The sequence below is a fragment of the Orycteropus afer genome, unplaced genomic scaffold (genome assembly GCF_000298275.1).
Source record: "Orycteropus afer afer isolate SDZICR_OR568_19922 unplaced genomic scaffold, OryAfe1.0 scaffold00488, whole genome shotgun sequence".
Lineage (NCBI taxonomy): Eukaryota > Metazoa > Chordata > Mammalia > Tubulidentata > Orycteropodidae > Orycteropus > Orycteropus afer.
The window spans coordinates 1,016,674-1,029,608 of NW_006922075.1; the positions used below are offsets into that span (position 1 = coordinate 1,016,674).

The 12,935-nt window shown below is 38.3% G+C and overlaps 1 protein-coding gene across 1 annotated transcript in view; it reads left to right on the top strand.

Moving 5' to 3' along the window:
- The window catches only part of LRP6 (LDL receptor related protein 6), a 255,064-nt gene that overhangs the window by 145,124 nt on the left and 97,005 nt on the right, over nt 1-12,935 (top strand). The window contains exons 5-6 of the mRNA XM_042782839.1: nt 6,639-6,835; nt 8,742-8,873. Coding sequence (XP_042638773.1) covers nt 6,639-6,835; nt 8,742-8,873 — 329 coding nt within the window. The remainder of the gene's footprint in view (nt 1-6,638; nt 6,836-8,741; nt 8,874-12,935) is intronic.

Here is a 12,935-nt window from a genome sequence, read left to right on the forward strand (position 1 = left end):
CTTTTCTTTGTTGAAGAGGTTCTGTGCAATCCTTCTGCTTAATCCACCATCTTGCCCCACCCAGTCCATTTATTTCTGCACTTCCACCTGTCAGTTCAGTGCTTCCTCCCCTCCAGATTTTCTGAGAGGAAATCAGTGCTTAATCTTATTGAGAATTCCTGGTAATTTGCTTCTCTCTTGTGGCTTTCAGGATTCTTTATTTTTGGTTTTCAGGAGTTTGATTATAAAGTCTTTCAGTACAGATCTGTTTCAGATTATCCTGCTTGGGGTTCACTGAGCTTGAATTTGTAGAGTTCTGTCCTTTGTTAACTTTGAACATTTTTATGCAATTATTTCATCAAATATTTTTTCTTTCTATATCTCTTTCTGAGATCCATGATGTGAATATTTGCTTGTTTGATGATATTCGACAATTCTGTTAGGCTTTGCTCAGTTTCCTTGATCCTTGCCTTTGCTTGTAGATAGGTCCAGACATGGTATCTGTCTTCTCTGTGTTAGTATCTTTTTGTCTGTTCTCCTTTGTAAGACACTACTCAGAAGTGGTAAGGTTTAGAACCACTTCCCACTCTGGTGTGACATCATTAAAATAACAAAAGAAAATCCTTATTTACAAGTACAAGGTTTAAGACTTCCACATTTCTTTTTTGAGTGCACAATTCAGTCCATAACATTACCAGTCTCTTTATTGATATGCTCATTGTGTTAATGTATTGTTTTCCTGATTCCTATAATTCTTTGAGCATGATTAATACCATAAAAGACCTCTTTAGTCTTCAGAGTATTAGAAAGCAATGATGTCTCTTTGAGGACTAAAATGTGTCTCATCTAAGCAATGGTATTTTCATTTGCCTCATGTGCATGTGAAAGCTTCGTAATGAATAAGGAAAACCAAAGAAGAATTGATGCATTTGAATTATAGTGTTAGCAAAGAATATTGACTATATCTTGGACTGTTAGGAGCACAAACAAATCTGCCTTGGAAGAACTACAGCCAGAATGCTCCTTAGAAGAGAAGACTATCAATGAAATGGAGTGGCTGCATGTGGCAACAGTTGTGAGGATGGTGCAGGAATGGGCAGTGTCTTCATTCTGTTGTTCATGTTGTTGTTATGTGCCATCGAGTCGGTCCCGACTCATAATGACCACTCCTTGGGTTTCCGAGGCGGTATTACTACTGAAGTTGATTGCCCAACCTTCCTTCCAAGGAGTGGCTGGTGGGTTTGAACTGCTAGCCTTCTGGTTAGCAGTCAAGTGCCTTAGCCACTACACTACCAGAGCTCCTCTGCTGTAAGTTGGAACCTTTAACTCTTGTGTTCCTCCCAGTGTCATCTTTTGCCTTGATCATTTTGTGCTGACCCTTCCTTTTATTGTATATGGCCTTTCCCTTCATCAAGTTTATTATTTGTAACCTTCAAAGAATGTCTCTTCCTGTGAATAAACCTTTTCTTGCCTTTTGTAGTAGTGGTCTGATAAAATGTTTATCCTTTTGTGATCAACTAATTTCACTCGGCTTAATGTCCTCCAAGTTCAACTATGTTATGAGGCATTTCACAGATTCATCATTATTCTTTAATGTGGTGTAGTATTCCATTAGGAGCTCTGGTGGCATAGTGCCTAAGGCTGACTGCTAACCAGAAGACTGGTGGCTCAAACCCACCAGCCACTCCTCGGAAGGAAGGCTGGACAATCTACTTCTGCAGTGATCCTGCCTCGGAAACCCAAGAGGTGGGTTGCTATGAGTCGGATCCAACTCGACGGCAGTGAGTGAATATTCCATTGTGTGTGTAGTATAGATGGTTTATCCATTCATCCATTGATGAGTACTTGAGTTGTTCCCATTTTTTTGCTATTGTGAATAATACTGCAGTGAATATGGGTGTGCATATATCTGTTCATGTCATGGCTCTTTTTTTCTCTAGAATATATACCTAGTAGTGGGATTGCTAGATCATATGGTATTTTTATTTCTAGCTTTTTAAGGAGGCCCCTGTACTTACACATTGGTTGCATCATTTTATAGTCCCATTAGCAGTATATGAGAGTACCTACCATTCTCTCCACACCCTCGCCAGCATTTGTTTTCTTCTATTTTTTGAGCTTTGCTGTAAATGCTGGGATGAGATGATAGCTCATTGTTACTTTGATTTTCTTCATTTTTGTTGGCTGCTTGAATGTCTTCTTCAGTGAAGTGTCTATTCATGTCCTATGCCCATTTTTTTTTTTCATTGGGTTGTCTGTCTCTTATTGAGATATTGAAGTTTTCTATAAATTTTAGAGATTAGGCTCTTGTCCAGTATATCATTGCCAAAAACTTTTTCGTAGTCTGTGGATTTTCCTTTTACTCTGGTAAAGTCTTCTGATGTGCATGAATATTTAATTTTTAGGAGGTCCCAATCATTTAGTTTGTCTTCTGGTGTGTGTGTATTTTTAGTTATGTTTAATAGTGTATTTAAGCCACACATTAGGGCCCCTAAATTTGCCCTGTTTTTTTCTTTATGATTTTAGGTTTTACATTTAGGTCTTTGATTTATCTTGGATTAACTTTTGTATATGGTGAGAGATAGGGATCCTCTCTTATTTTTCAGCAAATAGATATCTAGGTTTGCCAGCATCATGCATTAAAGAGACTGTGTGTTCCCCATTTAATGGGTTTTGGCCCTCCGTCAAAGATCTGCTGTCCATAGGTAGATGGGTTTAATTGTACGTTCTGAATTGTGTTCCATTAGTCTGTATCTGTCATTGTACCAGTAAGTACCACCAGGCTGTTTTGACTGTGTGATTTTCTTAATTCCTCTGTATTCCTGGTGCTTTTGAAAGTGCTAATATTTGCGAGAAAACTACTTGATGATCACAGCTTTCAGTCTTTGTCAGCTGTTCCCTTTTGAGCCCTCTGTGAGCTCCAGTTTAGGCCAGACTGATTACAACAGATACACTGAGTAGTCCTGCAGCAAGGTCTTCCCTGCTCACTAGAAAGATCAGAACCCCTCTCTGAATACAGGAACTGTGGTATGTGCCTTTGGGGCCTCCTTGCCCTTTGGGGGGGGAGTGGCCAGAAGTCATAGGAGGAAAAGGTTTTTCTACTGTTTAAAGATGTATTACACTGGGCAAGTCTGCTCCAACAGACCTGTTTTAAGTGTTACATAGTAAAGATATCACTTTGAAGAATAAAGTGCCCCTGACCCAAGCCACGGTATTTTTTAATCATCTCATATGCATGCAAAAGCTGGACAATGAATAAGGAAGGTTAAAAAAGAAGTGATGCATTTGAATTATGAAGTTGACAGAGAATATTGAATGAATATACCATGGATTGCCAGAAAAATGAACAAATCTGTCTTGGAAGAAATGCAATCAGAATGCTCCTTAGAAGTCAGGATGGTGAGACTTTACCTATCATACTTTGGTCTTGTTACAAGGAGAGACTAGTCCTTTGGAAAAGGAGGTCATTCTAAGTTCAGGTCACACAAAATTTGAAAGAAATACCTGCTACCTGGTATAGCATTTGAAAAAATTAGCAGAAGGGCTCATGCACTTGGCATTGGAATCAACTTTGTCAGTAAGCTGCAGAAGATGACAGACACATGGAGGAAATGATGCTTAGAGGTTGCTAGCAGTAAATCAAAATGTCCGTGGAGAGTTTTCAGTGTCTTTTCTATGGTCTACGTAGTAGGGATCTCGTTTTTAGCTTCTGTTACTACTGTGGCATACTACTGAAGAACTGGACTCTGGTTTTTGCTTGTCACTTTTTCTCTCAATAGCCATGACCCTCCTTGAAATAACTTGTGGTTCCAGGGAGAAAACAGGAGATAGATCTCTTTGGAAATGTCAATAAATACAGAGAAACATTAAGACCATGTTGGCTTAGCTCCACTTACAGGAACACGTCACCAGTTAGCTAGACAAATTAGTCAACGACCAAAGAATAAGGCAGGATTGAGTAATAGTCCTCTTAGCTCTCCTTTTGTTCATTTCTGTTAATCATATATTTGTCATTTAGGATGTTTAATTTATCAATTACACATAGCATTGAGTAGGATCTTGGGAATATCAATAAGCTAGAATTCCTGCTCTCAAAAAGGTGGTCACTTAGAATTGTTGAGTAAGTAACAGTTATAAAACAATCCAGTAGCTATAGCTATTATGAGAGCATAGAGGAAGGAACACATAATTTGGATTAGAGAGAAGGGGATTTAGGAGGCTGTGAAAAGGAAGTGCTGTTTAAGTTGATTGTTAGTATAATGTTTATTTGTTTCTAATAAGCTGTTGCAGGAGCTCTGGTAGCATAGTGCCTAAGGCACTTGACTGTTAACCAGAAGGCTAGCGGTTCAAACCCACCAGCCACTCCTCGGAAGGAAATGGGGCAATCTACTTCTGTAATGATGCTGCCTTGGAAACCCAAGGAGGGGTTGCTGTGAGTCAGGGACGACTCAACAGCAACAACATTTACAGATTAGAAAATTAAAAGTTTGCAGAAATGATCTAAGTACTGTCAGAGAAGAGAATTGAACTAGGCTCTGATTCCTAATCTTATGCTTACAGTCAGTATATAAAATGCTTATAGCTTTTAAAGAGGGATTTTGTTTTTCCTTTTTGCTTTCCTGTATCTAATTCATTCAAATGAATTTTAACTTGTTACTCAATGAAATACAAGTACTTTTTTTGTTTGTTTGTTTGGTCAGCTATTCATGCTAAGTTTTTATTTAATTTTCTGAAAATTCTGGCCTGAATTGATAATACTTTAGGCTAGGACCAAAACCAAACCAAACTCAGTGCTGTCGAGTCAAAACCAATTCATAGTGACTCCTTGGATTTCCAAGACAGTATTGCTGCAGAAGTAGATTGCCCAGCCTTCCTTCCGAGGAGTGGCTGGTGGATTTGAACCGCCAGCCTTCTGGTTAGCAGTCAAAATAAATAAAATAACAGATGCAAATCCTACTTAGATAAAAATAATCCTTTTGCTCTTGAATTGAATTGAATGTGCTAGTGGTGGTAGTCTCTTAGAAGGAGACAGTGGTTGTTGTTGTTCAGTGATAGTAGAATTCTCACCTTCCATATGGGACATACAGGTTTGATTTTGGCTGTCACCTATCTGTCATTGTAGACCTGCATATTGCTGTGATGCTGAACAAGGAGCCCTGGTTGGTGCTTTGTACTCACTTCACCACTCTGCAGGAGAAAGACTGATGATCTGCTTCTGTAAAGATTAAGGCCTGGAAAACCCTGTGGAGCAGTTCTTGTCATGTTGAGGTGCTATGAGTTGGAATCAAGTCAGTGGCACCCACCAACACAAAAGCGTGATGCTAAATAGGTTTCTGCATAGCTTCCAGACTCAGCCAGATTAGGAAGACAGGCCTAACAATCTGCATCCAAAAATCAACTAATGAAAACTCTATGAATTACCATAGTTTCATCTTGTTGTGCATGAGGTCATCATAAGACAGCAGCTAACAACAATTCTCTTAAATATTAGGGATCATCAAATAACTTTGAGTACTTAAAAATTGAATCATATATTCTAAAATATGTAATACTTTCTATTTCCCTTTAGGAGCCCTGGTGGCAGCAGTGGTTAACTGCTCGGCTGCTAACTGAAAGGGTGGCAGTTCTGCTCTGTCCTGTAGGGTCACTGAGTTAGAATTGACCCAGTGGCAGTGGATTTGGTTATTTCTCTTTATTGCTTGTGTGTTTCTTTTTTTTTTTTTTTTTCCTTAACAGTTAAAATGTTCCTTCATCTAGGCTAGGTTATTTGGAAATCATGGGTTTATGAAAAGATCAAAGCATTTATTTTATTGAATACTGTTTTGAAACTGAGAACATGATTTATTCATTATTCAAGAGTGTTTAGTAATTATGTAACAGCACGATTACTCTCAAGTTCTGTGACTTGAGTACTAAAATCAGTCTCTCTTCTTTTCTTTGGATAATAGTATGTATTGCTTGTAAAAATTCTGGGTCTGCTTTGATTCATGAACACATCCTTTAGTGGCACAACTTCCTTTTGGCTACCTGACTTGAGAAGGTTAAGTAAAAGTATAGCAAAAAGCCAGCTGAGATGATCATTTGGCTAGGCTGGGATTTGCAGGAAGATTGGACCTGAATGCTTTTTTCCATATGCAAATTTTTATACTCATTTATCAGAACTTCTGGCAAAAAGTGACAGGAGAATCAGGCTCAGATTCTTTCTTTCTTTAAGAAAGGAAAAACTCATTACTGATTTTAACATATTGCTAGTTTTGGGAATTTTTTCTTAATACTCACCTTTCTCCTGATAGCGTGGATTATGTGGCAGGAGGAAAGATTTGAATACAGAGTTGGTTATTGAGGAGTGGGAACTGACAGCAGTGCTAATCTTCTTCTTATCTGCTAGAGTGTAATGATTCTAGGTAATGCCAAGATAAGGACCACTCTGAAGGGTTTGGTTATATAGTCTTTGTTTCTGTAGCAAGAAACATGACATCGTAAAAATCTATTTGAATTTACTATGTGGATCATTTTTCTTACGTGTATTTGACCTTAAGTATGTGTTACTCAATATTTGGCTGTGTTAATGTGGACTACAAGACCATTTTATGAGCAAGATGAAGTTCTGATAAAAGAAGGAAATTTTAAAATATGTTTGAATTTTTCTGTGTTAACAGGAAGGCAGTGGTTAAAGGTTCCCTTCCACATCCTTTTGCCTTGACATTGTTTGAGGACACATTGTACTGGACTGACTGGAATACACACTCCATTTTGGCTTGCAACAAGTACACTGGCGAGGGTCTGCGTGAAATCCATTCTAACATCTTCTCTCCCATGGATATACATGCCTTCAGCCAACAGAGGCAGCCAAATGGTAAGTGATCTTGATTTTTCAATTGTATTTTGGAAGAGTTTTGTAGCACTCTGGTGTCTGGTTTTTGTGAAGGGCCGGACAGAGGACAGATCCAAAATGTAAATCAGGTTAAACAGCATTCTGACCTTTTATAACTTGATATCTAGTGCCACAGACCACCTCAATCTTTGTTTGGGAAGGGTATTATGAAGATGGAGATGAAAGAAAGAAAATAAAAAAAATTGGGATGGCTCAAATGATAACCTAGTACATAAATGTATTTCTTCCATTATTTCTGTTTGGTGTCTGTCGTGAATATATTTAAAGAAAAAACGAATACTTTCCTTGAATGGAAAATTCTGTTAATCTGGCTGCAGATTTAAGCACTTCTGCTTACTGAATGTCTCCTTAAGCTTTTTGGTGTGTACCCCTGTCCCTTTTCTTGATTCTGTTAGGTCAAACTTGAGTTACTTAAATTGACGTGGACTGTGATTACTGACAACATTGAACTGACAAAGGACCGGAATTAGGTTTAAAAGGAGAGGAGAATATTAAGTGTTTGGCATTTGTGTTTAAATAAACGTCTCACATATGTCTGAGTGTGTTTCGGATTGTGCTCCATAGCCAAAAATGGAAGTTTTTTGGATTATGTATTGCTTTGTATTAACTCCTTCCATTTATAGAGAGATAGTCAAATGCATTGCATTGGAGTCTAGTGATCATGAAACTTACAAGAATGTTTTTAAACATGTCTGTCATTCTTATGTTAAAAAGAAAAAGGTCTATTATTTGTATAAATTTTCTGTTCTCCATGGTTATCCCTCAGATATGGGCAGAAAAATTTCATTTTCTTTAGGAGCACTGTTGAGCTTTGTTTTACTAGCTTGAGAATTTGTAGTTGTCTTTGATGTTGCTCTCTTTTATCTTTACTACTGCATGGGTAAGGAGCTCTGGTGGCATGGCAGTTTGAACACATCAGTGGCTCCATGGGAGAAAGATGAGGCAGTCTGCTTCCATAAAGATTTACAGCCTTGGAAACCTTATGGGGCAGTTCTATTCTGTTCTTTGGGGTTGCTATGAGTTGGAATTGACTCATTGGCAGTGGGTTATTCTGTTGATCTCCTTCTTATGTTTGAATATTTTTTTCTATGAATATTATTTAAACTCTGCCCTTCTCTCAGTTTCCATGTTTCTATAAATTTACTTATTAATTGTCTGCATCTCAGTTTTTCCACTTCTCATACATTTAGCTTTTCCCTTCAACATTAATCTTTCCAAAGCATGATTTTCCAATATTCTTATTTTACTTGACTTTCAATGCTCTCTACCACTGTCGGTTACCATTCTCTATGCTTATCCAACACAGTTCCTATTAGCTGAAATCTTAATCTCCAGTTAAAGATTATTCACCTTAACATCTCACCCAGTACATAGCCTCTAAGCTTTTATTCACCTGATTTTTACCACATTTGAAATGTCCTCATATCTGTCCTTCCTATTCTGTCCTGTCTTACATCCTCCATGAAACTTTTCAATTCTGTAATCCTCAATGGATTTTTCACATTTAACTTTATGTTCTTTTATATTCTATAATGTATAAAATAGCATTTAGTTTGTTTTACTTTGTTTTCTAGTTTTATTGCATGTTAATTTTGACTGGCTGACTAGATCATAAGCTCTTTTAGGACAGGGACCACTGTTTTACTCCTTACGTATTCCCCTTTGGCTACAAAATGCTACGAAAGTGCTCATTGATTAATGCCCTTCCTTGCCAATTGTCTGATAGTCAAGTATTTGGATGGCACTTTTAATGATAATTTTGGTTTATCACAATTGTTTGTTATGGTTGTTAACCTTTGTGTACCTAGTGTGTGTGGGATCATCTGTAATCATTGGTGTGTTAATCAGTGTGATTTATATTTGACAGCTACAAATCCATGTGGAATTGATAATGGTGGTTGTTCTCACTTGTGCTTGATGTCACCAGTCAAGCCTTTTTATCAATGTGCTTGCCCAACTGGGGTCAAACTCCTGGAAAATGGAAAAACCTGCAAAGATGGTAAGAAGATAGTATCCAAGAAAGAAAAAAATGTAGATAACAACTGAGATGCTTTATGATTTATTTTTCTATAATAAGCTCTGTAGGTGACAGTGCTTTGAGAGACTGGTCACTTAGTCCTACAGTTTTCAAAAATGATGTTGTAACAAGTGTTTTATGTTTTATGTCATCACTTGCTTGTGCCATTTATAATTTATTTTAGTATTTTAAGTAACATGCTCTTTTTTTTTAACTAAGCACCATTTTTTTTTTTCTGTTAAATCTCATGTCATTGATACCACAGTTTATTCTCATGGAAGAATCACTTCCCATAAAGAATTCCTTTTTTAACAATAACAGTACTTATAAATAATGTACAAGGAAAAGTGTTTATTAAACTTTTGTCTGTAAAGAATATCAAGAGTTATATAGATACATTTCCTAAAAAATCTCTTGAAGGATAATCTCAAATTATCCATTTAACAACAGAGAAGTGCTTTCAGAAGAAGGAATATTCCATATTGTACTTCTTTTCATACTTAACTACCAGACTTTGCCTCTTCGCCTTATTCTTATAATGTCTTGTAGAGAAGAGGGCATGTTGGAGAAGTATACTGATTTAGGACACTTTAAGCGACTTCTGATTTGGGAGAACACCAGTTTTTGTCTTCTCTTTTTCTTCTTCATATGAATCTTTTTCTTCATTCTTATCTCTATGGCTCACCATCTGGTTCTCTACCACCAGCAAGACCTGGTAAGCAAATCAGTGTATTTAACGGAATCCTCCTTTTCTAACTCTGAAAAGCCAGAAGCCTTTAGTTAGGAGTGTGTTAGAGAATTCCTGGTGAGGGGGTCAGGAAGCCAGAGAGATGGAATTGAGTTCGTGTATAGGATGTTTGTCATGACTTGGCATTGATAAATTGTCCTAATAGTCAAAGGTGAAGTTGGCTGACTCTTGTCAGACAGTTTCCATGGCAAACAATAATTTTGTTTCAATTTAAAACAAAAGGTTTTTGTAATGTTGCTTTTTGTTTAAAAATGTAGCCTGACTTTAAAACAGAGAATTTATTTTACTCCCTGCTTACAGCAGTGCCAGAGCTTGTGTTTAACCAGTATTTTGGATTTCACATATACATTTGGCATGTGGTAGCATAGTAGCCATAAGTTAAATATTTTGTTTTGATCACCTTGCCCAAATTAACAACTCCACTTTCTATGACTTCTTTGTGTGCAGGTTTTGAGCTGGCTCCGTTTGGAAATCAGCAGGGGCAATGAATTGTACAAAGTTATTCCTGTGTGGAGCCTGCTATGGCATTTTGGGCTGTATTTTCTCCAAGTTAGATTTCATTTATAATTAGTACTAGAGTCAAAAAGTTGAATCTGAGAGGCCTTACTCTTCTGTTTTGTCTATTGTAATTCCAGATTGCTTCTTGAAGGGAATTTGCCAAAAAAAAAAAAGAAGAAGAAAAAAAAACTTGTACTTTTGGACTCATTTCTTTGGTTAGAAATCTTTCCTTGCTCTTCCAGTTGTCAATCTGCTATCTGTTATTAGTCTCTTGATTAGGAGCTCTGGTAGTGAGTGCCTAAGGCACTTGACTGCTAACCAGAAGGCTGGCAGTTCAAACCCACCAGTCACTCCTTGGAAGGAAGATTGGGCAATCTGCTTCTGTAGTGATACCGCTTCGGAAACCCAAGGGAGGGGTCACTATGAGTCGAGTCCAACTCGACAGCACATGACAACAACAGTTGGATGATGGTTTTGAATTGTGATTTGGGTAAAAGTTTGCAGAGCATACTCACTTTCCATATAGCAGCTCACATGCACTTACTTTGCCTCATGACATTGACTACAATTTACCACAATGTAACAGCTCCCCTCCAACTTCCTCCCCATAGTTGCCTCTTCCCTGTGTCCTTCCCTCCATGTAGTCCTGCCCTCTAAGCTGTCTCCCTGTGCACATACAGCTCTTCTATTCTCCCATGATTGTTCTCTCCAAGGGGTGTATCTACCTCAGGTAAATGTTCAACTCATATGCCTGTCTTTTGTTTGGCTGGAAACCACAGGTGTGGGTTCAATTTCAGACCTGAAGGGCAGCTAGTGGCTCCTATCTGTCAGGCTCTATCAGAGCAGCAAACTTGGTTCTTTTTTTTTTTTTTCCCCCTACTGATTTTGAGTTTTATTCCACATTGTTCTCCCATTCTATCCAGGATCTCCTACATAGATCCCCCCTGAGTGGTTGACAGTGGCAGCAGAGCACCATCTAGTTCTTCTGGTCTCATAGTCATGTAGGCTGAGGACTTGTATGGTGTACCAGTCACTTGGACTAATTGTTTCCATGTGTCTTTAGTTTTCTTCATTCTTCTTTGCTCTGGACTAGGAGAGGCCCTCATTACATCTAGATGGCTGCTGGCAGTCTTTTAAAATCCCAGTTGCTACTCGCCAAGGGAGGATCTAGAACAATGTTTTGTGTAATATGTTATGCTAATTGAGCTTGATTTGCCCTGTGACTGTGGTCCTGAGCTCACAGGTCCAACTACTCGCTCTCTGGGAGTAGCTGGCTGTGGCCAAGAAGTGGCTACAACCTTCTCCCTTGTCAGCTCTGCTATATACCTGGTAATTCTTACAGAACTTACAAATTCAAATGTAGAAACCTTATACATGGTCTTGGGCATACTCCCCACTGCACAGGCATACCTAATAGTTCAGACTGTGCACCCATTTATCCATCCATACATCCATATTTGCCTTTACTGACAACACCTCCCATGTACCTCTCTCTGTCTCCCTCTTCCTCAGTGCCACCATGTTGATCACTCCTCACATTTGGTACATTGCCCTTCTCTTCACTCAGATCAATACTTGTCTCTACCTATCTTAACAGTATTACCTACCTTCCCCTTCTACTTCTGGTAATCAGACCTTGACTTTCTATAATAAAGGACTAATAAAATATTTGTCCGTCTGTGATTGACTTATTTCACTCGGCATCATGTCCTCCAAGTTCATCCACGTTATGTGGTGTTTTGCAGATTCTAGGTTATTCTTTAGGGTTGCATAGAATTCCATTGTGTGTATGTACCATACTTTGGTTATCCATTCCTCAGTTGATGGACACCTGGGTTGTTTCCATCTTTCGGCTATTGTAAATAGTGCTGCAATGAACATGGGTGTGCATATGTGTGTTCTTGTCTTGGTGCTCACTTCTTTAGGATATATACCTAGTAATTGAATGGCTGAGTCAAGTGGTGTTTCTAATTCCAACTTTTTAAGGAATTGCCATACTGCTTTCCACAGTGGTTGTACCATTTTACAGTTCCACCAGCAGTTTATGAGAGTACTAATCTCTCTGCATCTTCGTCAGCATTTGTTATTTTCCGTCTTGTTGAATTTTGCTACTAGTGCTGGAGCAGGATGGTATCGCATTGTTGTTTTGATTTGTATCTCTCTAATGGCTAATGATCATGAGCATTTCTTCGTATGTTTGTTGGCTGCCTGAATATCCTCTTTGTGAAGTATCTGTTCATGTCTTCTGCCCACTTTTTAACTGGATTATTTGTTTTTTTGTTGTTGAAGTGTTGGAATTTTCTATAAATTCTGGAGTTAAGTCCCTTGCCGATATGTCATTGCCGGATTTTTTTTTCCCAATCTGTAAGTTCTCGTTTGACTCTTTTGAAGAAGTCTTTGGAATCACATAAAAATGTAATTTTTAGAAGGTCTCATGCATCTAGTTTACCTTCTGTTGTTTGTGCATTTTGGGTTATGCTTGATAGTCTATTTCTGCCATATATTGTTGTTGTTGTTATGTGCCGTCAAGTTGGCCCCAACTCATAGCAACCCCTCCTTGGGTTTCCAAGGCAGTATCACTATGGAAGTAGATTGCCCCATCTTCCTTCTGAGGAGTAGCTGGGGGGTTTGAACCTCCAGCCTTTCTGGTTAGTAGTCAGGTGCCTTAGGCACTATGCTACCAGAGCTCCCTCCTATATATTGTTGTTGTTTGTTATTTGCCGTCGAGTCAGCCCCGACGCATAGCGACCCCTCCTTGGGTTTCCGAGGCAGTATCACTACGGAAGTAGGATTGCCCA